This window comes from Ctenopharyngodon idella, chromosome 1, assembly GCF_019924925.1.
Source record: "Ctenopharyngodon idella isolate HZGC_01 chromosome 1, HZGC01, whole genome shotgun sequence".
NCBI lineage: Eukaryota > Metazoa > Chordata > Actinopteri > Cypriniformes > Xenocyprididae > Ctenopharyngodon > Ctenopharyngodon idella.
The window spans coordinates 12649142-12674070 of NC_067220.1; the positions used below are offsets into that span (position 1 = coordinate 12649142).

Here is a 24929-nt window from a genome sequence, read left to right on the forward strand (position 1 = left end):
ACAAAATGAAGCTTCTGCCATGGCCGTCCCAGTTCCCTGACCTGAACCCTACAGAAAATGAATGGAGTGAACTGAAGAGAAGAAGAACCAACATGGAGCTGGGAATTTAAAGGATCTGGAGAGATTCTGTATGAAGGAATGGTCTCTGATCTCTTGTCAGGTGTTCTCCAAACTCATCAGGCATTATACTGTAGAAGACGACTCAGAGATGCAATGATTGGTTGCCAAAAAAACAGAAAACATTTATTTCATAATGTGAATTTCTCCCCACATTCAATTGTTTGGGGTTAGGGGATAGAATATAGTTTGTACAGTATAAAAATCCATTATGTCTATGGAATGTCACCATAAAACATGAAAACCCAACATGTTTGTGTGTGTGTGTACCTGGTAAACCCTACGTTGTGAGGACCAATGTCGCTACAAGGATATTAATACCAGAAATGTTTGGCCTTGTGGGGGCATGTTTTTCGGTCCCCATGAGGAAAACAGCTTATACATTTTTTTTTTTTTTTTTTTTTTTTTGCAAATGTAAAAATGCAGAAAGTTGATGGGTATGATGGGTATGATGGGTAGGGTTAGGGCTAAGTCATTAGCTCAGTATAGAAACCATTATGCCTATGGCCTCATAATGATAGGAATGTGTGTGTGTGTGTGTGTGTGTGTGTGTGTGTGTGTGTGTGTGTGTGTGTGTGTGTGTGTGTGTGAGAGAGAGAGAGAGAGAGAGAGAGAAAGAGAGAGAGAGAAAGAAAGAAAGAGAGAGAGAGTGTCTATTTTACACTCTTGATGATTTAGAGTTTAATCCCTTTATGTGTGCCTTTTCTGCATTGTGGCTGATTTGTACATTGTACCTCAAATTTTAAAAAAAATTGTATTTCCCATTTCTTATGGTTGTCATTCTGCTAGTAGTACAAGTGTGACAATTTCTTTAAGACAAATTAGGCTTTTTTCACATAGTAAGTGCCACAAAAGTCACAGAGTTTTGTCCCATTCTGGTGAAGTAAAAAATGTAAGAAATCAAAACGTAAAAGTACCACCTGAGGGTTAATTTTGGAAGGAAGAGGGATTGCTCCCACAATGTAGAATATGTTTACATTATGAATACTTTAGGCTTTTTTTTTTAACAGTCACTTAAAAATGTGGCTGTGATTTTATAATAAATAATAGAACACTGAAGTTTAACATGCTTATGTGAAGCATTTCTTTTAAAGGGTTAGTTCACCTAAAAATGAAAATGTTGTCATTAATTACTCACCATCAAGTTGTTCCAAACCTGTAAGACCTTTGTTCATCTTTGGAACACAATGATCTTTTTACTGAGATATGAGAGCTTTCTGTCCCTCTGTTGACAACCTACTCCACTACCACTTTCAATGCCCAAACAGGTTTCGTTTGCGTAAAAAACAAACAAACAAAAAAACATAATTTATCACTTTATTTACAAAATATTATTCTCCAACGCGTTCATGAGACACGCATGTGTGTTGTGTAGATGCGAGAGCAGACGTTGTGGCGTGTTGGAGATCAATGTTTTGTAAATAAAGTGTTAAATTATGTTTTTTTTTTTGTTTGTTTTTTTTTTTTTTTACAAAAAAAGCACTCGAATCGCTTCATAAAATTGAGGTTAAACCACTGATCTATAGGTATAAATGTCATTCACTCAAAGTAAGGCTGTCAGTGGAGGGACAGAAAGCTCCGAACATGAATGAATGAAAGTCTTACGGGTTTGGAACGACATGGGGATGAGTAAATGATGACAGAATTTTCTTTTTTGGGACAACTAAACCTTTAACTCAGCCTAAGGCACGCTCACTATGTAGCTGAAGGCACATTCCTCTTTATTGCAACAGAACGCACAAATATATATAGCTGAACAGTGAACAAATAAACAGGTAGAGTGAGTTAGGCAGTGATGTTATAAGACGGAAGATTCTACAAAGTATCAACACGCAGGTAAGAATAATTCAGCTATATACACCTGTTTAAAGTGAATTCACTCTTGATGTATGATACACTGAGTTAGAAAAAAGCATTTTGAAATAAGGTATGGCAGATTAAAATGGCATTAGGTGAAATGTGTTATTATTTTCAGGTTAACTCGTATGAAACCCAATTCATGTATGTAGGAACATTTGCAAAAAAGACAGGCAAACATTCCCAAGTTCACTGTACGTTTATTTACAGTACGTGATAAAGTGCGTAAATAGAAATACATGCTTCAATACCAACGTGAGAAATAAGGTCCGAATGTCATGTGACTAGTTGTTTTTTCAAGCCATGTTCACAACTGAACAAAAATGGCAGTATCGGGCTTAGAAATCAAATAATACATGTAGAATGATATATCATGTGGATGAATAAAATAAATATTTTGTATTTGTAAAAAAAAAAGAAAAAGAAAAAAAAGAATAAGGGCGTTTACGTAAGGACATTACTTTCCTTTACGTGTTGTTGCAGTGCCAGTTTTTTCCTCTTGCTCTTTTCATTCCTATCATACTTGAACCAGAATGAAACCTGAAAGATTAAATGTAGACAAACACAAGTATAAAGTACATGTTTTATAATTTAGGGTGAATTGTTTTATGGTTAATACACGTTCTCAGTCTTTTTCTTTCATAATGCGTCATGTTAATATATTTACAAAGTGTACTGAATGTCTCAACATGCTTGGCTTTGTTCTACATTGGGCTGAACTTGCTTCGGTGTAGAAGCACTGATCTATAACAATTATAACAGGTTACCACTTTCCTCAGCTCTGTGAGCACTACTGGTTAGAAAGACAGTGTGTATTATTTTCCTACTGATAGATTATTTAGATTAGAATTATATATAATGACTGAATCAGAACATACCTGATGGTCTTCATTAGATGTTAGTATTTCTAAAAGAAGGAAGGTAATGTAGCCTACACCTATTTTATTTTTTATTTTCTTTAAAAGCTCAATGACTTTAAAGGGTTAGTTTACCCAAAAATAAAAATTCTGTCATTAATTACTCACCCTCATGTCGTTCCACACCCGTAAGACTTTTAATTATCTTCGGAACACAAAAGAAGATCTTTTTGATGAAATCTGAGAGATTTCTGATCCTCCATAGACAGGTAGGCAATGGACACTGACGCTTCAAAAAGTTCATAAAGAGATCATAAAACTAATCCATGAATTGAGCGGTTTAGTCCGAATTTTCTGAAGAGACTTGATCGCTTTATATTATGAACAGATTTAATTTGGGCTTTTATTCACATATAAATATTGTTCAGCGAACATAAACAAGCTCATCCAAAACCTTCTTGATGCGCGAGAACAAACCTCTTGCAGAAGCTCAAACGTGCTTCGAAACACACGAGAATGAACCTCATTTCTCGCACGTCAAACAAACATGCTTGAGCTTCTGTTTACCACAACTGATGTGCGAGTTGATAAATGTTTATATGTGAATATAAGTCTAAATTCAATCTGTTCATCATATAAAGTGATCGAGTCTCTTCAGAAAATTTGGACTAAACCGTTCAATTCATATACATTAGTTTTACGATCTCTTTATGAACTTTTTGAAGCGTCAAAGTGTCAGTTGCATAGCTGGAGGACATGAGGGTGAGTAATTAATGATAATTTTTATATATATATATATTTTTTTTGGTGAACTATCCCTTTAAGTATATAGGCCTACTATCTCATTAGATTCAGTATGAGTATACCTGCATACCCACCCCCCAAATACGAAGACATCCATTTTAATGAGGATCCCGCTACACCGCCATCCTTAAATGCCGCGGCTACAGCGCCACCTCCCTACAGTGAGACAGGTAAGAGCTGCAGCTGCTGAGGTCAGAGCATTTTGTCTTTATAAAATATTAGCAATATAATATAATAATATATAATTGTAATGATGATATAAATATAATTTATAAAAGTACAGAAAAATAGATTTTTTATCTCTACCAGATAATTTTCAAGAGATTCTTCAGATTCCTCAAAACCCTAATATGAGGAGGGCAAACCCTTATCCTGTCCTCAATCTGCCACATCAAATAGCAATTAGACAAGAACAAAGTGAGTACGGTTAAATCATCCATTTATCATAAATCTCAGGACATTATTATATATGTATTGTATATGCGCACTGTGCACAGTATCCACATTTTTCTGTGAATGTATGACATACCTGAAACTTGAACATTTTCCAAAAATGTGCAGAATAACATTGGTCTATGTTAGAGTATCCTAAAGCAATGTGCACAATTTGTAGTAAATGAACGGTACAAAGCCATGATTTTTAGCATATTCTCTTTTCTCTTATTTTAATTAGAAATTAATAAGTTGATGTTGTGGAACTTTGCCAGTTAGTCTGCTGTGTGTATTTGTGCTCAGAAATAGTTCGAAAAGAAGTCAAAGCAGAAAATGAACTGCGTCTCCAAAAAAGAAGTGTTTTGCTCAATAAATCTGTTTCTGAACCATTATAATAAGGACAGTCCGATGCTGCTACCTACTGGTGTAATGATATAACCTGCAGAAAGATTGTTCAGTTGACGAAACGTCATTCCGGGGGGGGGGGAATTCAGTAGACAAACTCCATAAAACAGATTTGAAAGATTTTTATTCACTGTATAAAGGCCTTTTCTCTGTGCCTTTATCCCTCACAGCCTCGTTGTCATCTACGTTAAATTCAGTATGGCTTTTAACCTAAATATGGACCCTTTTCACATTTTCAGGCTTCTCCAAAGGAAGTCCTCACAGTTGGGTAAACTTGTATAGTGGTGAATGGAGACTTGGCCTACAACTTTCCCATTTGCTCCAATAGCAAAAGAAAATGTCCATGATAGTGTTTCCATGACTTTCCAAAAGAGGGGAAAATAAAGAGAAATTTATCCCGGTGGTCAGAAGAAAAAAAGATGTCAAATTTGCTGCGACTCCCTCAGCCACTGTCTTAGAAACACACACAGCAGCATTAACTAGCCAGTTTTATAAAATGTAATTTCAAGGTAATGAAACAAGATTTCTGAAGTTAATGACAATGGTAATAATGGGTTTTCAGCATCACAGTCTATGAAAAGGATCTATTGCTGCATAAGAACTTCACTTGACTAATAATTTTTAAGTAGGCCTATGTATACTGTGCACAATATGCATGTCTTCTGTATGAATGGAACAATGATTGCTGACTAATTCATAAAATCACTCGTTTTTCCCACCATCAAAGTGTTCGTGCAGCAGCAGGTGAGGACTGTAGCCCCTCAGGTGATCGTGGTGCAGCCACAGAGGGTTGTTGTTTTGGGTGACACACCAACAACGACTGTGTGCCGGTACTGCCGTAAGAGCATCATCACTAATGTGAAATATAAACCCGGTTGTGCTGCATGGGGCATGTGCCTCTTATTAACTGTAGTTGGGTAAGTGAATTATAGGAAAAATTGTGGTAACTGTGGAAGACTCTTTAAAAAAAACACACATCTGTCATTTCTTATTGTATCTCTGTCTTCATTACATTGTTTTACAGACTCTTTTGTGGATTTTGCCTCATCCCATTCTGTGTCAGGGGGTTTCAAGATGCCCATCACACCTGTCCTTACTGCCGCAGGCATTTGGGAATATATGTCCGCAAATGACTTTCCAAACTCTCATCCACACATTCAACATTATGATCAATAATCACAAGCCAAAAAACATTATAGAACAGATATCACTAATTTTAGTTAAACAAATCATTAAAACAATTATAATGCAAAACATATTTGCTTAGTTAACAATTAGCTTAAAAGTCCTATTACCGTAATTACGAGTTTACAGGTTAGAATCACAAGTTGGAATCTCGTAATTATGACATGGTGTGAACTCACCTTTAAGCTGTTTTAAAGATCTAAACTGTTACACTAATTAATATCATTAATTTTAATGTATAATTTTTTCTACCTCCTTTAAAAAAATAGAAGATATTATGTTCAATATTATATTTACCAAGAAAATGGCACTTTCAAATGCTGCATGTTAAAACATTAAGTAGGCCTATAGACTATTTTTGATCATGACAGCATAAATGCCTTGAAGGATTTAAAACATTCATTATGTTGCATCACCCTAGAATAAACAAAAAAACAATGCTGCCAACATTTAATATTTTCTCATTTATTTAGGTAACATATATTTATTTAGGTTTGAATAACAGGGATTCTTGTTCAAACAGCAATAAACAATGCATCTGAATATCATGGAACCCAAAATATATAATAGCAATACATAACCGATTTAATCAAAATACAAAAAACTGCACATAGGCCTGCACACATCTTTACTAATATTATCAATGTCAAAGGTATGAATGTCCTGCCACTGAAAATAACAGGTTGAGTGTAACATTGAGTAGGCTACTGAAGGATATGATTATAGCCTAATATAGATTAGGCCATATACATGCAGTATAATATCCTGATTATTGGCTAATTATGATTATATCCTGTGCAATTATGTAATTGCCTTCATCTACAGATTGATATCAGAGATGTCATGCAAATATACACTACCAAAGAGCCAATAGAATAGAATAGACTATATGGTACTATATGTAAAGTTTCATATAGCATTTTAACCAGAGGTGGGTAGTAACGAAGTACATTTACTTCGTTACATTTACTTAAGAGTAGATTTAAATGTGTACTTTTACTTTAACTTGAGTACATTTCTAATGAAAAAGCTGTACTTTTACTTTGCTACGCTGGGCGACGTTCCTCTCGTTACTTTATTTTAATGCAATACTGTAGGCTACATGCGTATAGAAATGCGTAGTTTATTCCAAGCGCACTGTCCCTTTTTTTCATGAACGATGCCCCATTCACAAATGAATCACTCTTTTGAGTCGATTCTGTTCAAAGACTTGATCAAACAAGTTGGCAAAACTGTTTAAATTGGTTCGCGAATCAGTTTGAATGATTTGTTCGGTTCCCTGCACGTTCCCTAAATCGTCTGAAGCGGTTTCTCACTCAGAAGGTTGAATGAAGTGGCAGTGGACCTACATTCAATTAAAAGAAAATCTGAATATGCATCCTATGCCAGAGATGAAGATCTTTATTAGTTGAACTGCGTATGCTGTCTGTGAACAATTCCACAGGTATCGATTTCATTTGATTTCAATTCATACAGCCATTAGCCTTTTACAACCAAACAGATTATTAGGCTATGCCACGATAACCACTACAAAGTATATAGCATTTCTTTACCTTTTTTTTTTTTTTTTTTTTTTGGACATATATCTTAATTTATACATTAAATAAGCTACCAGAGAGTAAGAAATGAACACCTGCCATCCCACGGTAATTAGCGAAGTGGCGGCGCCTGCGTCCTGTTCGTCTTGAAAATTATCACCTTTGCGTAACGTGACATGCAAGAAAAAAAATTAAATCGTCCACACGATTTACTAATTCGTTCCCTCGATTTACTAAATCGTGCGCACGATTTGCTATTTCGTTCCCTCGAATTATAAATCATGCGCATGATTTATAAATCAAGCGAACGAAATAGTAAATCGTGCGCACGTTTTAGTACATCGAGGGAACGAATTAATAAATCGTGCCCACGATTTAGCCTACTATTTTTTCCTGCATGTCATGTCCGGGGCTCCGTACGTTAGACACAGTTAACCAGTTTACATGCGCCTGCAGAAATATACATTTGATTACATTTTGGAGAACAGACGGAAGAAGATCTGTCAATTTGCATTTGAGGATTGTTTGTGTTGAGATGTTCAGCGGTTATGAGCGCGAGCACATGTAGGCTGAAGAGTTTTCTCTCTTTCATCCTTCAAATGTAGCTGTATACGTTTTTAAAGGATTAGTTCACTTTCAAATGAAAGTAAAATATGTAGCTTCAATATGTAGTATTCAAATTACGGAAAAAACGGAACTGCCGTCGCGTCAGTTCCTTAAGTTGAATAGGGAAGGCATAGGACGTACAACATAAGCTTTTTGAAGAATACAGAAGGCGGTCTGGCGGAAGCTACATATTTTACTTCATAACTTGTTAAATATGGATTTTTTTTTTTTTTTTTTTTTTACACAAACGCATCGCTTCGCTTCAGAAGGTCTTTATTAACCCTCCGGAGCCATATGGAGTATGTTTATGATGGTTGGATGTGGAATCTTTTTTCAGCTCATACTCTTTTGGTAACGCATAACAGAGATGGGCATTCGAGTTAGTGACTCTGACTCGAGTCGCACTCGAGCCGCATTTTAATAGACTTCAGACTTGACTCGGACTTGACCTAAAATGACTTCAGACTTGACTCGACTCGACACGACACAAAAGACTTGTGAATATTTTAAAAACAACTCAAGTCTTTTACCCTTAATTACTGATATAATAAATAAAGAATTTGTGTTGTGTTTGAGTGGTTTTATAATATCTGCGTCACATTTTTATTTCCCTACGTGTCGTGGTAGATCGGACTCTTGTCATTAGTAATTAGTGACTAGATACTTGAGTAGTTTTTTCATTGGATACTTTTTTACTCTTACTCAAGTAACTATTAAGATTATTTCTTTCACTTTTACTTTGAGTAAATATTAGAAGTACTTTTACTTGAGTACAGTTTTTGGATACTCTACCCTCCTCTGATTTTAACTGTCCACTTGGTCCTCCACATAGTCATTGGCAAAGTTGAGAATATTTTTCAGTGCATCTAAAATCAGAATATCTACTGTTGTGTCAGTAGTATTTTCCTCATGGTAGTTTTTCACAGGATAAATGCAGTTCACAGGAACTCCCAGTTTGATAGAACACTCCTCCATCTGCAAAAGACGATTGATTAAAAAAAAAAAAAAAATCAATGAAATAATGTTTTTGCTAAATACAATGTAGATGACAGAAAACAAAAGGAAAGTACAAGAAACTGTAATGTGCATACACTGAAAGAGTGAGACGGCTGTCATTTGTTTAAAATGCACATTTACAGTGGGTACGGAAAATATTCAGACCCCCTTAAATTTTTCACTTTTTGTTATATTGCAGCCATTTGCTAAAATCATTTAAGTTCATTTTTTTCATCATTAATGTACACACAGCACCCCATATTGACAGAAAACCACAGAATTGTTGACATTTTTGCAGATTTATTAAAAAAGAAAAACTGAAATATCACATGGTCCTAAGTATTCAGACCCTTTGCTGTGACACTCACATATTTAACTTAGGTGCTGTCCATTTCTTCTGATCATCCTTGAGATGGTTCTGCACCTTCATTTGAGTCCAGCTGTGTTTGATTATACTGATTGAGAATCATGAGGTCAAAGGAACTGCCTGAAGAGCTCAGAGACAGAATTGTGGCAAGGCACAGATCTGGCCAAGGTTACAAAAAAATTTCTGCTGCACTTAAGGTTCCTAAGAGCACAGTGGCCTCCATAATCCTTAAATGGAAGATGTTTGGGACGACCAGAACCCTTCCTAGAGCTGGCCGTCTGGCCAAACTGAGCTATCGGGGGAGAAGAGCCTTGGTGAGAGAGGTAAAGAAGAACCCAAAGATCACTGTGGCTGAGCTCCAGAGATGCAGTTGGGAGATGGGAGAAAGTTGTAGAAAGTCAACCATCACTGCAGCCCTCCACCAGTCGGGGCTTTATGGCAGAGTGGCCCGACGGAAGCCTCTCCTCAGTGCAAGACACATGAAAGCCCGCATGGAGTTTGCTAAGATGGTGAGAAATAAGATTCTCTGGTCTGATGAGACCAGGATAGAACTTTTTGGCCTTAATTCTAAGCGGTATGTGTGGAGAAAACCAGGCACTGCTCATCACCTGTCCAATACAGTCCCAACAGTGAAGCATGGTGGTGGCAGCATCATGCTGTGGGGGTGTTTTTCAGCTGCAGGGACAGGACGACTGGTTGCAATCGAGGGAAAGATGAATGCGGCCAAGTACAGGGATATCTTGGACAAAAACCTTCTCCAGAGTGCTCAGGACTTCAGACTGGGCTGAAGGTTTACCTTCCAACAAGACAATGACCCTAAGCACACAGCTAAAATAACGAAGGAGTGGCTTCACAACAACTCCGTGACTGTTCTTGAATGGCCCAGCCAGAGCCCTGACTTAAACCCAATTGAGCATCTCTGGAGAGACCTAAAAATGGCTGTCCACCAACGTTTACCATCCAACCTGACAGAACTGGAGAGGATCTGCAAGGAGGAATGGCAGAGGATCCCCAAATCCAGGTGTGAAAAACTTGTTGCATCTTTCCCAAAAAGACTCTGTATTAGTGGTTGTATTAGATCAAAAGGGTGCTTCTACTAAATACTGAGCAAAGGGTCTGAATACTTAGGACCATGTGATATTTCAGTTTTTCTTTTTTAATAAATCTGCAAAAATGTCAACAATTCTGTGTTTTTCTGTCAATATGGGGTGCTGTGTGTACATTAATGAGGAAAAAAAATGAACTTAAATGATTTTAGCAACTGGCTGCAATATAACAAAGAGTGAAAAATTTAAGGGGGTCTGAATACTTTCCGTACCCACTGTATATTGGTAATCAAAAATCATGTTTTCTGTTTAAAACTGTTTTTTTTTTTTTTTGTCTAAAGACAAAAAAAGGGGGGAAAATTGTTCAAATAGTATTTTTGCTTGACACTAGAGTGAACATATACTGGCTTTACTGACTGCAGAATTTATTGTGGGCTTTATTATTTCGTCTGGTGTTTATTTAGTACATAACAAAAATATTTTGTATTTTAAAAAGGCATCACAAACAATTAAGGTCTTTCAAAGTTTTCTTTATATTTATATTAAGTAAACATTGAAATTAAATGCTGACTAACAAAATGCTTTTAGTTTTATATCGCTAATTTAGCTTTTGTTTATGGTGAAATTAATTTACGGACTGACATTAAGTAACTATGGCTGCGTTCCACTCTACTTTTAGACACGCACTCGCGAACTTCCCTAAGCACTTCCCCTCGGGGGAATCCCTGCCACCATTTTGAAGTGCGTTCCACCTCGTGAAGTGGGCGAGGGAAGTTTATATGAACAGACCCTCGATTTTGACAGAGGGAGCGAGTCTACTTCATATGCACACTTCAGGCAGCTCCATAACCCACAATGCAACACGATTGAGACATCACCGCATATCACGTTTAATTTACCCCACCACAAACAACTCTATGATATATTAATTATTTTTTAAAACACACATATATACATATAGAATGCTGCATTAAACAAGTTTGTAAGGGGAAAAAATTAATAATAAATCAGCTCCATTGCGGATTCCAAGTGATCAAGGGCTTAGGACGTTCCAATTCAGCCCATTGCAAAGGTTCTGCCAGTAGTGGGCACTCATGCAACGTAAGCAATGACGTACATCCGAGTCAACGAGACTGAGGGAAGTTAGCGAGGGAAGGGCATTTAAAAAACGAACTGGAACGCAGCCTATGAGCTGCATAAAAACTGCATTTGGATCTTCAGCCAAGTCTCAGAGCAGTGATTATAGCAGTAACATTTTGGCTTGTGTCTAAAAAAAAAAAATACTGATTAAGTATGTTCTGTATAATAAATATTTTTACTTTGGGAAAATAAATATTTTGGACTAAAGTTTAAACCAAAAAATATATAATTAAAAAAAAAAAGAGGGGTTTTTTTTATTGTAACTATTTTTCTTTTTCAGTGTATTACTTGGTCACAAATTTAAATCCCAGTACCTTCTGTTTTATTTTTTTGCTTGTGTAGATCTTCTCAAGATTGTCTTTAACTAGTGGACACGCTTCATCCACCTTGGTCATGATTATGACTTGAGGAATGCCTGTGGTACAATGAACAATAATTACATACTGTATATTCCACAATACAAAATAAACTTAACACAAAATTAATAAAATATTAACATAATATAACATAATAAAATTAACACAAATTATACTTACTAGTTCTTTTAAGATTGTGCTTCTTTAATGGTCATTGACTGTTTGTGTGTTTTGTTATAGTTATGCATAAATCTCTGAGTAGTGATGCTTCCTTCCTCCAGTAAATTTTCTGCACATCTGAGTTTTTCTTAAAGGTGCCCTAGATCAGGGGTTTTCAAACTGTGGGTCGGGACCCACTTGTGGATCGCACTGTGATAAAAGGTGAGTCGTACAAAGCCACTTGGCTGCAGCTAAATTTACGTTACGGTGAATCAAAACCAGTACGATAATGAGCAAACGACTCTTTAGAGAAGATTCTGTTTTTCAAAGGAATCATTTGAATTAAAACACATGAGCTGCGAGTCATTTTGAGGCTGCATCCTCTGGGTCGCATTTGATGTCTGCATACGTCATCGGGACAGTCTCATTTAAGAAAAGTAACTGTTCAATTACAAAGTAAAAAAGAAATTACAGTATTTTACATCTCACATGGTATAACAGTCAATTTTATTACGGTTACTTTTCTTAAATAAAACATCCTTGATGACGTATGTATGAAGCCTACAAGTGCGAACTCGCAGCCATACACACACACACACACACACACACACACACAAGAATCAGAGTCTGAATCAACATAGCATTCATTGAATGACTCACTGAATAAGTCGTCTGATTCATTTGTGTTGAACTGTCACGTGTCTGCGTTAGTAACGTACACAGCATTCAGTGACCGCGGCCGTATATTTCATTCTTATGACAAGGAAAATAAAAACTGCTCTGTAAATGAGGATGCATTTTCCCCCATATTTCCATTTAAAAATATTATGGTGGGTCTTGAGATTGATTGTACTTGTCTAGGTGGGTCCTGGAATGAAAAAGTTTGGGAACCCCTGCCCTAGATCACTATTTCCCCGCCTCCAAGCTCACGACTCCCACTAATCATTGCATAAACAATAGAATAAGTTTACACAGCTAATATAACTCTCAAAATGGATCTTTACAAAGTGTTCGTGATGCAGCATCAGATCACATAAGTGTGGCATGTATTTTGTGGATGTTTACATTTGATTCTGAATGAGTTTGATAATGCTACGTGGCTAACGGGGCTAAAGCTAGCGTTACACACTGTTGAAGAGATTTATGAAGAATGAAGATGCGTTTATGAATTATACAGACTGCAAGCGTTGAAAAATGAAAATAACGACATGGCTCTGGTCTCCGTGAATACAGTAAGAAACAATGGTATCTCTAACCACATTTAACAGTACATTAGCAACATGCTAACGAAACATTTAGAAAGACAATTTACAAATATCACTAAATATATCATGATATCATGGATCATGAACAGTTAATATCGATCCATCTGCCATTTTCGCTATTGTCCTTCCTTGCTTCACAATACCTGCGTAACTTCTGATGATTCGGCTGTGCAGCTCCAGATGTTAATACTGGCTTAATGGTGCGTTCACACCATGACGAAGGCGAATGAAGCGTTAATTTACATGTTAAGTCAATGCAAAGACGCGTTAGATATCCTGCAGCGTGATTCGCGCAAATGAGGCAGCGCGAATTCACGTGAATCGCACGAGTTGAAGAATCTGAACTTTGGCGAATATTCGCGCCGCGTTAACCAATCAGGAGCTTGCTTTAGTAGTGGCGTGATTATGACGTAGCGAGCGGAGGCAGAAATCTGAAACAACAATGGAGGACAAAATCATCGTCGCTGTATGTGGATACCGTAGGAATAAGAAGGATCTTGCTTGGAAGAAAGTGAGTGAGGAGGTCGGACAATCTGGTAGGTTGTAAAAAACGCTCAATTTGAGCTATACATATTTAGACTACAAGCTAGCTAAAGCCGGCAAATTCAGCTTATTCGCCGTATTTCAGCCTTCCATAGCACATAAAGTGCAGCTACCCTCTCAACAAAATCCATGTCAGCCATTTTGCAACGAGACTGGAGCCGCCTGGCAGAATTTGCATCTGTTGTGAAGTGAATTTCACGCGTGAATGAAGCGAGTAAACTCAAAATGTTCAAGCGTCCAACTACACGCGAATAACGCAATTTATTCGCGCAAGTCGCGCCTGAGAACATGGGCTAACATATGCAAATGTTGGGGGTGTACATATTAATGATCCCGACTGTTGCGAGACTCAGTGTATGTCATTTCCATTTACAGAACTCTAATTATTCAACTATGCCAAGGTAAATTCAATTTTACAATCTAGGGCACCTTTAAGATTGGCTATATGATATTGAGATCCTACTAATCAAATGGGACTTATACAGAACTATTACAAAAGTTTTTCATATGTTTCATATTTTAAGAGCCAGGGATGAAACTTGTGCACCAAATATGTTATTTTTGTGAATAACCATATAATTATTCTATGACTTACCCAAGTCTCGTGCTTTCTCCCGAACTTCTTTCATTTGCCTAATCATTTCCTCATCAATCAGAGAAACAGTGTCAGCAGGAAGAACAGCCACCAGACAGTGAATCCTGTCTTTCAGAATGGGATTCTTTTTGTACTTTGTGTCTTCTTCAGTAATTGGTTTTAGTGGGTTAAACTGAAGAAACAGAAGCATTAAATAAACTACAAGAATGTTTTGCATTATGGAAATCAACAACAACAACAACAACAACAGAACTAAATAGACAACTTAAAATGTAGTATCACATGCATGACACTCTTTTGCACTGAATCAGTTTGCCAGCATTTCTGGAGTGAAGTTTACCACACTTTTTTGAACAATCAGCTCAGGTTTACTTCAAAACTATGCAAAAGGACTTTATGATACTGTGCTTGAATGAGAAATCTGAAGTTTGTATTAAATGCACTTACAATATAACCATCGCTGATGTGACCCTTTAATAACTGGATGATGTCCTCAGTCTTTATTCCAATTTGTTTGTCCATACCGGCGATGTCAGTGAACGTGAAAGGAAAGAAGGAGCCAGCCCTGTCATTCTTCACTTTGTATATTTTGCACTGAGAACAAACCCCAAAAATTGTTTAAATGTTTTGCATGAAGCTTTTCTGACAATATGACAATAAAAAAAAAAGATTTAATAACAAATAAAAGTGATTTCGTTCCTGTCATGGAAATTATAGCAGTACTTCTTAATATGGCTTTCATATAAATATATAATATTTATACATGTATCTAATATATACATTTCACATTTAAGCTTATACCTCCAAAGTGAACGTTTTATCAGAATTTAATGATGAATTTGCCAGGGCTCTGGTAGAGATGCGCCCCTGGAGAGCGTTATTCACAGAGTTGAAGAAGCTTGATTTTCCAGCACCTACTGGTCCATGCAGAAGAATCCGGAGAGGGTTGACTTCTGCGTTGCCAGGTTGGAAGTCGGTTACTGTTGTCAAAAGGTTTTGTCCATCTTCACTAGAAAGGGAGTTTAAAGAGGGTGGTCGGGGATTTTGTGAGCATAACCCTAGACTTATATGCATAAAAGTGTAAAATGCAAAATACAAGATGCCACATGTTTTTAAAATATTCTAAGAATTTATAATCAATTAAGTATTTGTATAACACTTTAAAAATGCAAGAAGAAAATTTTACAAGAAACATGAATCTGGCATGTATACACTTTGCTGGCTATAGTGGAAAAACATTTGACTTCAGTTTGGGCTGCAATTGACCAATGAGAATATTTCAGAGATCAAATGTAAGAGTTAGATAACAGATAAAGCATGTTCTGGCAGGAGAGAAACAAATATTTTTCAGAGCTTACCTCCAGTTTATTGATCTCCATGGCCTGTCATACACTGTTTGACCAAAAATAATTTTTAGTCATTTTCAGTTTTTATTTATTTATTTACTTAGTCACTTACTGTTAAATAACTACAAATAACACTAGTCACTGTTATTTAAATAAAACTTCTTGGAAGAATTCATTTCAGTGTGTGGACATTAATCATTTTTTTCAGGATAATATATGACCCTAGATTTCACTAAAGAAAAAAAAAAAAACAACATCATTTACCTCGAGGAGGAGGAGGTGGTGAAGAAGCTTTGGGTCCCATCTTAGCAACGTCTTTGTCCTGGAAGATAAAATAATCTGAAAAATAAATAAATAACGTTTGCCACCGTGGTTTTTATTGCTTTATCTCAGTCCCTCCTAATGTCTCCTTCCCTCCCATCTAAACTTAGGGATGGCCTCTGTGCCACTACGTGAAAAGGGCACCTATTATGCCCTTCTTACAAGATATAAAATAAGTCTCTGATGTAAAAAGATGTAAAATAAGTCTTCAGTTTTGGGGGGTGAGCAAAAACGTCTCGGTTACAAAGGTAACCCTCATTCCCTGAAGGAGGGAACGGAGACGTACGTCGGACAGACCGACGAATAGGAATCTCGCTAGAGAGGCCAATCTACTTCGAGTGTAACTACAACGAGCCAATGCACATTGGCATGCAATCATATGCATCAGCTGCTCGCCTCGCAGCGCGGGTATATAACGAGCAGCAGGTGCGTTGCATCTTCAGGTTTTCGCTGAGGAGCCGAACCGGATAGGCGGCAGCATCAGCGGGGTACAGCGACTGTGGCGACGGGACGTACGTCTCCGTTCCCTCCTTCAGGGAACGAGGGTTACCTTTGTAACCGAGACGTTCCCATTCAGTCGGTCACGTTCGACGTACGTCGGACAGACCGACGAATAGGAATCCCTACCAAAGCGCCACAGGAGCTGCCCCCTTCCAGCGCTCTGTTGTAAGCCACCTGAACCCCCTTGCCTACGGACGGTGGGACAGGGCTAACACAGAGAGTGTCGATCACTGCTGTTCCCCAAAACCCATTCAGTGAGACTATTGGATAACGCTGGGAAAGCGTACCCTTCCGCTGGGAAGGGAACGCTGCGGAAGCCACATCCTTCCCCGAAGGAGTTATGTGGAGAAGTACATATGGACTAACCCGTAGGCTGTACTACATATGGAAGAACTGGGGTGACTCCAACTCGATGAGAGGTGGGTTCTCCCAGAGGGAAAGACACGGGCTTCGTTTAGGAGCAACCGTGGAACTAGACATATGGGATCCCAGTAGGGTCACACATATGGTACCCAGCCTAAACCCGGTTCTCAAGGATACAACGGAGTATAGGCCTAGCGCCAGACGCTCCGCCACGTCGGCTGCCGAAGGGAGATCGGAGGACTCAACAGGGTCTGCCTGGTAGGGACTCTCTGGAGAAAAAAGCGCATGTAAGCGCAGCAAGCCGACACTAAGCCGGGGCCTCTCCGTGCCTCTGACCTGAGGTGAGAACACAGGAGGAGACCGGCTCGACACGAAGGCTATAGAATCTAGCGAACGTGTAAGGTGTCGCCCAGCCCGCAGCTCTACTGATGTCTGTTAGCGAGGCGCCACGAGCCAGCGCCCAGGAAGACGCGACGCCTCTCGTGGAGTGCGCATGCAACCTGAGCGGGCAGGGCACGCCCTGAGCTTGGTAAGCCAGGGCGATGGCATCCACTATCCAGTGGGCCATCCTCTGCTTGGAGACAGCCTTTCCCTTCTGCTGGCCTCCGTAACAGACAAAGAGCTGGTCTGAGGTCCTGAAGCCTCCGGGGGCAGCGCTTGCAGGCTCACTACCTGGTCCCTGAAGGGAGTGGTAGGAACCTTGGGCACATAGCCAGGCCGGGGTCTCAGTACCACGTGGCCGTCACCCGGCCCGAACTCTAGGCACGATTCGTCGACCGAAAAAGACTGCAGGTCCCCTACCCTCTTGATGGAGGCCAATGCAACCAGCAGCAAAGTCTTCATAGACAGAATCTTTAAGTCTGCTGATTGCAAGGGCTCAAAGGGAGCAATCTGAAGTGCTCTCAGCACCAGAGCAAGGTCCCAAGAGGGTATGGAGGGAGGATGAGGAGGATTCAACCGCCTCGCCCCCCTATGGAACCTGACGACCAGGTCGTGCTGACCAACAGACTTGCCATCTATGTGGTCATGATATGCGGAGATAGCAGCAGTATGGACTTTGAGGGTGGAGGGGGACAGCCTACGCTCCAACCCCTGCTGCAAGAAGGAAAGCACGACACCGATTGAGCATCTTCGGGGGTCCTCTCGACGAGAAGAACACCACTCGACGAACAGGTTCCACTTCAAGGCGTCTCGTAGACGGTGCCGAAGTGATGGTGTTAAGTACCTCGGGGGGTAAGTCACCTAGAACCTCCGCGTCCCATCCAGGGACCAGACATGGAGTTTCCAGAGGTCTGGACGCGGGTGCCAGAGAGTGCCCCGTCTCTGAGAAAGAAGGACCTTCCTCAGAGGAATGGGCCAGGGAGGGGCTGTCGCGAGGAGTGAGAGTTCTGGGAACCAGGTCCGGTTGGGCCAATAGGGCGCAACTAGCAGGACCTGCTCCTCGTCCTCCCTGACTTTGCACAGGGTCTGTGCAAGTAGGCTCACTGGGGGAAACGCATATTTGCGAAGGCCCTGGGGCCAGCTGTGTGCCAGTGCATCTGTTCCGAGTGTTCCCCCGGACAGGGAGTAAAACAACCGGCAATGGGAGGTTTCTGGTGAGGCAAACAGGTCTACCTGAGCCTCTCCGAACTCTCTCCAAATCAGCTGGACCACCTGGGGGTGGAGTCGCCACTCTCCTGGCCGCGCAGCTCGTGATAGCTCGTCGGCCACACGGTTGAGCACACCGGGAATATGAATGGCACGAAGCGACCTCAGATGCTTCTGACTCCAGAGGAGGAGATGGCGGGCGAGTTGCGACATGCGACGGGAGCGTAGACCACCTTGACGGTTGATGTACGCCACGGTCGCAGCGTTGTCCGTACGGACCAGTACATGCTTGCCCCGAAGCGGCCCTTTGAGGTGGCTCAGGGAAAGGTGTACTGCTAGCAACTCGAGGCAGTTGATGTGCCAATGCAGATGGGGGCCCGTCCACACCCCTGACACTGCATGCATGTTGTACGTGGCACCCCAGCCTGTGGCAGAGGCATCTGTGAATACCACAGCATGCCAGGACACCTGCTCTAGGGGTACTCCAGCCCGAAGAAACAAGGGGTCCAACCACGGGCTGAAGGTTTGGCGGCACTCCTGAGTGATTGCCACCCGGAACGTGCCGCGTTGCCACGCCCATCTCGGGACCCGGCCGTGGAGCCAGTGTTGAAGCAGTCTCATATGAAGCAGACTGAGCGGGGTTACTGCTGCTGCGGCTGCCATATGCCCCAGGAGCCTCTGAAAAAATTTTCAGTGGAACCGCTGTCCTGCCGTTGAACGTATTCAGGCAGTTCAACACCGACTGAGCACGTTCCTCTGTGAGGCGTGCTATCTGTTCGACCGAATCCAACTCCATACCGAGAAAAAGAGATCCTCTGCACCGGGGCGAGTTTGCTCTTTTCCCAGTTGACCTGAAGACCCAACTGGCTGAGGTGTCTGAGCACCAAATCCCTGTGTTCGCACAACTGATCCTGGGACTGTGCCAGAATGAGCCAGTCGTCGAGATAGTTGAGGATGCGAACACCCTGTTCTCTCATGGGAACAAGGGCTCCCTCCACGACCTTCGTGAAGACGCGGGGAGACAGGGCCAGCCCGAAGGGTAGGACTCTGTACTGATATGCTCGACCTTCGAACGCAAAACGCAGGAATGGCCTGTGTCGCGGAAGAATCGAAACATGACAGTACGCGTCCTTCAGGTCGATCGCTGCAAACCAATCCTGGGGACGGATGCACTCGAAAATGCGTTTCTGCGTGAGCATTTTGAACGGTAGCTTGTGAAGGCTCCGATTCAAAACTCGCAGATCCAGGATCGGTCGTAACCCACTGCTTTTCTTGGGTACAATGAAGTAGGGACTGTAGAACCCTAACCTCATATCGGCTGGAGGGACCGGCTCTATCGCGTCCTTCGCCAGTAGGACCGCGATCTCCGCACGCAAGACACGGGCATCGACAGCCTTCACTATAGTGAGGTGGACGCCCGTGAACTTGGGGGGGACGCCGGGCGAACTGAATCGCATAACCGAGCCCGATGGTCCGAATGAGCCAGCGAGACGGACTGGGGAGCGCTAACCAGGCTCGCAGAGACCGTACAAGCGGGATCAAAGGGACCGCAGGCGTACCCGCAGTGAGGCAGCGAGGTGGAACACAGGGACGCAGCTCGGGAGGCTCTCTCTGCGAGGCGGCCCGAAGCGGGGTCAGAGTGTGCTGTGCAACACCTACCTGGTTCCACCTACAGGATTTACCACCCGGCCCTCCTCCGGGGGGGGAGAGTAGCCCCACCCATCTCTGGGTCACCTGTCTCAGGGGTGATTTTTCACTAACCACTTAAACAGTAGCAGAGACGGGAGGCGTCATCTTCCTGCAGCGGACACAGTAGAGCAGACTGGGCCGGAGGTTTTTTTTTTTTTTCTCTGCAGGGGATGACACCCTTGGCGACGAGCAGACTGAGGGCCCACGAGGAACTCAATGGTTTGTCGGGGGAGGCTCCCTGGTCTGCCACTAACTGAGGAGAACTGCTGGGCTCAGTCCCCGACAGTGTCACCGAAAAGGCCACCTTGTGAGATGGGAGTGTCGAGAAAGCGTTTAGCTTGACGACCTCTTGCACCTCAGCAAGGTAAGCCAGGGGGCGCTTCTGGACCACTGAGGTGGACATCGTCTGGCCGAAGGCCTGCGCCGTGACTTTGATCACGGTTAGTCAACAAGCGCAGCTCAACCCCGGCTCAGAACTACCCTATGCATAAAGAGTGCCTTGGCCTCACATGCAGGGTGGGTGTGGTCTGTGAACAGCCACCCCACCCATAAGGGTAGTGAGAGAGTAAAAACTTATGCAGATTTTGGCATTCCATATTTACGGCACCAATATAGCTCCATACTGCCAAGTTTTTCATGCACATCCGGAACACCCGGGAAAGCATGGCTGTAAACTCTGAATCTGAGTCAGCATAAGCACACACCATTACAGTGGGCAGCGTCACCCTCATTTCCAGAGCATAACAGCCCTCTCTCCGATGCTGCAATCGACATCTGACCCTCAGCTGGAGCCCTGAATGAAATGCTAGGTTCCCCTATGAAAAGGACCAGCAATCCAATCCAGAAACTGCACAGCATGTAATGCGCTAGAGAGGGAGGGGCCCTAGGGGGTTGGTTCCCCGAAGGAACCCCTCAACCTCAAGACACCCAAGCCATTTCACCAAAGTAGACCTCTTCTGGTGCACCAGAGAGGGCGCTACAATGGAGATTAGGCAAGGAGACCGCGCATCTAGAGCGCCGAGCGAGCGCTGGGTTGCCGTGACAACCCGCGCTGCAGCCCGACAGCTCGACGGCACACGACACGCAGAGGAGCGAGAGGTTTGCTCTCGCTGATCTCCGCGGTCTCCCAGAGTGTCGGGCAGACCCGCGGCTGTGCTTTTACACACAAGCGGCAGCTGGCCAACAACAGAGGGGACTCAAGCTTCCCGGAGAAAGAAGAGTCACGACCGGCGTGTCGACGTGATCATGTTCTCATACGAAAACATGAACCACCCACGAACATCGTTTCAGCACGCGCCCAGACATGTGAAACAGTGATCGTGGCCGTCAGTGAGGACAGGAAACGACCGCATCCAGAAACACACAAATAGAATGTCATCTTTAAAAAGACGCAAGCTCTATTTGTGTAAGCTCTTTTAGGGACTTTACTCTTTTAGAGTGCTGAAGCACGCAGGGGAACGGCCGTCGCAACACAGACAGGGATTGTGTGCAGCCTGTCGTGTGCTCTTTCTCTCTTTGAAGGCGCTCACTCTTACCAGCCGTAAAAACGGCTTTCAGCGCTCGAAGCACACCGTACCGGCCGTGAGAACAGCCTTCTGACGCTGTCAAAACAGCTATTTGCTCTATAATGGCAAACGAAACAAAAAACAGAAAATAAAGAGAGGACTTCGACCCCGCTGCTGTGCTGTTCGCCCGCACTCGAAAAAAAAAAGAGAAGTTCAACCATAAAGCTTGACTCGTCTTCTAGCAGACACTTGCTTGCAGAGAACAGGAACAAACACCGTTCGGCTCCTCAGCGAAAAGCTGAAGATGCAACGCACCTGCTGCTCGTTATATACCCGCGCTGCGAGGCGAGCAGCTGATGCATATGATTGCATGCCAATGTGCATTGGCTCGTTGTAGTTACACTCGAAGTAGATTGGCCTCTCTAGCGAGATTCCTATTCGTCGGTCTGTCCGACGTACGTCGAACGTGACCGACTGAATGGGAACCTAGCGGCAACCTCCCGCAGCCTCTCTTGACTTGAAGTCAACACAAAAGTGACTTAAAATTGCAATTCCTTGACTGGCCGCTAGAGACAGGCTCCAAAAGGGAGTCAAATCTGTATCTCCCCCATGTTAAAATGCCCAGCTTTACAGCAGAAAAAAAAAAATGTTTACAACCTGGTACAAAAAGTGGTTTTGATTTATACAGCTTATTTTGCCCTTCATGACAACTGTGAGGGGGGTGATTTTTTTTTTTTTTTATAACTCATCCATTTAAATTATATTAAGCCTTAAAGATATGCATAATTAAGGGCGTGGCCACTTGAATGACAGATAGATTGCCACTGCTGTCGCTGCTGATTGCTGCTGATTGTCTTGCTGGAGATGCAGGTCTCACTGAACCATCGAATTTTATGAAAAATAATTTGTGTTCCGAAGATGAACGAAGGTCTTACGGGTGTAGAATGACATGAGGGTGAGTAATAAATTACATTATTTTCATTTTTGGGTGAACTAACCCTTTAAGGTAACTTTTTAATGTAATTCTCTCTGCATGGCTCTGAATGAGACCGCCTTGATGACATTTGAAGCCTTCAAACGCGTCCTTCGGATAACCCCCTGTGCTGGGTTGCGTCAACGGACGATTATCATTTCACAAGTTCACATATCCATATAATTAAATAGAGTAAAAGTTATGCGTATTTGGCGTGCTGTCCAGGGAGAGGGCTCTGAGCTCGGAACCCAGAGTACTCCCCCAGTGTGGTAAAAGTAGATAGAACTAGAAGTGAGGAGATGGGGTGGAGGAGGGATGCTGATAAACTCTCAGATGAACAGAGGTAAGTCTGCTGAATTTATACCTCTTGACATTGGTTGAGTTGATTAACTGAATGCTCTCCACCTGTACTAATTAGGTTAATTATCTGAACTTGCTCCTCCAGAACTTTGTTAATAAAACATCATGTATCGACAATAGCCAGAGATATTGTCTAAACAAGAAGCATCCATTATTGGCAATATTAAGAGTAAAAAATATTAAGAGGATTTGGCATTTCCAATTAATGTAGACCTGTTACATTATTCTAGTCTTATTATTACTATTAGTTTAGGCTACTTTCATTATTAAATTAATATTATAATACATTTCATATAATACATTTATAAAACAATTATTGCTCCTCAATAATTTAGCGCATCACCGCTTAACTGAGGTGCTGTGAGGATAATAAAAGATTAGGCTGTTAGCCTAGCTCCTCTTTGAAAAAGTTTTAAACATTTTTTTTTTAGTTCTATTATACAATGAAATTAATTATATGTCTATAATTAAAATTATTAACACTATATAATATTTCCTAACACTGCAGTCATCAATGAAAATTAAGAGCAGCTTTACTTCAAGCACCGACTTTAAAAAACAACCTGTAACAGGAAATATATCTCATTTATTTCAGTATATGTACAGGCCACAAGAGAATAATGGAATAAATTAAGACGGTATCATCAGCATATTGTGTTGAAATTCGCATAATGCAGCACCGTCACTTTTACTTTCACTTTCTAGGCTATTGCCGCAGTACTCAGCTGCAGTTTTCAATCCGAAAACGAAACTGAAGAGTACTGCGGCAATGACATATAAATAGCGTAATGAAGTATGATGCGCGGAACTGTTCTTCCAGTCAGTAAAAGTGTCCTGTCATTCTGAAATTCTGTGAAATGGAGCAGGACAATGTCCCACCAGTCCTTGTTTCAGACTCTCATCCACAGACGACTAGTTCTGGGCGCGGGAAGGGGATGCTTTTACTGCTTGATAAATACAAGCAGCAAGGCTTAACAGTTCACGTGCTCGATGGACGTACACAGGACCCGAAATAGATAAATATCAAGTCTGCTTTTTAAAACAAAGAAAATGAGGATGGTCAGCATGCAACAACAGCAGGAAACTCTATATTCGTTCAGTTTGCACATGTCAAAAGAATTATATCCGATCAAAAGCGTGTGACATGAACGCTAAATAAAATAATCGGGTTGATGTGCGCGTTTATGTACGTTCGGATTCATTACTGAATTAATCAATTAATTACTGAAGCAAAAAGTGTCCATGTAAATGTAGCTAGACAGAAATCAAAAGGTGTCCATGTCTACTGCTCCATTCATTCATGAGCCTTTAGTTTGGACACAGATTTGCAGTAGCATCAGCCTCCTCATAATCTACTGGTCATAATGATTTCAGGAGAGTCCAGAATGAATCAAAACTTAACATTTTATTTGTCAAGTCAAAATGTATCATGGCAATTAAACAATTAGAAGCCAATTCTGAAATAATAAATACATAACATCAATTGTAACGTAAGAGTAAGAAATGCATAGCCTACCTGACAGTGGATACACGCACAGCGCTGTGTAATTTCTCTGACGGTTTATTCACACAGGGCGTTGGTGTTCCTCTTGTGATTTCTTTTTTGTCCACTTAAGCGCAAACCACGCCTCTTACCCCCCAGCGACGACACACGTCCATGACTCGATTTCATTGGTCACAGCGATGATTGGCCACACATAGCTGAAACCCAAAATACAAAAGGGATGCGCAAGTGTACAAAATGAAAAGTTACACATAATATACAACTTCCTAAAAAAAAAAAAACGTAAAGAGGGTACGTAAAATGAATAAAAAATAGTGCGTAAAACTGTAAAAAAAATAAATAAAATAAAATAAAATTAAAAAATGTAGGCTATACCAAAGAGTATAGAACCCAAGAGGCGACACTTTGATACTTTCGACACTTTGATACTTTTTGGGTAACAGCCACTAGATGGCGCTCCGGTAGCGCGGCCGCCATTATGGGGTGAAAACACTAACTGGACCATGGAATCC

At 41.3% G+C, this 24929-nt stretch overlaps 1 protein-coding gene and 1 long non-coding RNA gene across 2 annotated transcripts; one reads left to right on the forward strand and one right to left on the reverse strand.

Annotated features, from left to right (window-relative positions):
- Positions 1 to 1485: 1485 nt before the first annotated feature.
- LOC127522283 (uncharacterized) lies at positions 1486 to 5317 on the forward strand. Its single transcript, XR_007932557.1, has 4 exons — positions 1486 to 1953; positions 3681 to 3805; positions 3945 to 4052; positions 5200 to 5317. It is a non-coding gene; the product is annotated as an uncharacterized LOC127522283 (long non-coding RNA).
- A 789-nt stretch (positions 5318 to 6106) lies between these two features.
- On the reverse strand, positions 6107 to 24929 carry ifi44b (interferon induced protein 44b). The gene is made up of 8 exons (XM_051911724.1): positions 24430 to 24929; positions 15879 to 15953; positions 15627 to 15660; positions 15070 to 15277; positions 14716 to 14862; positions 14269 to 14440; positions 11665 to 11765; positions 6107 to 8776 (listed from the first exon to the last, which is right to left on the reverse strand). The coding sequence occupies exons 2-8, from the start codon at positions 15916 to 15918 to the stop codon at positions 8606 to 8608; spliced, it is 873 nt and encodes a 290-aa protein (XP_051767684.1). The 5' UTR covers positions 15919 to 15953; positions 24430 to 24929; the 3' UTR covers positions 6107 to 8605.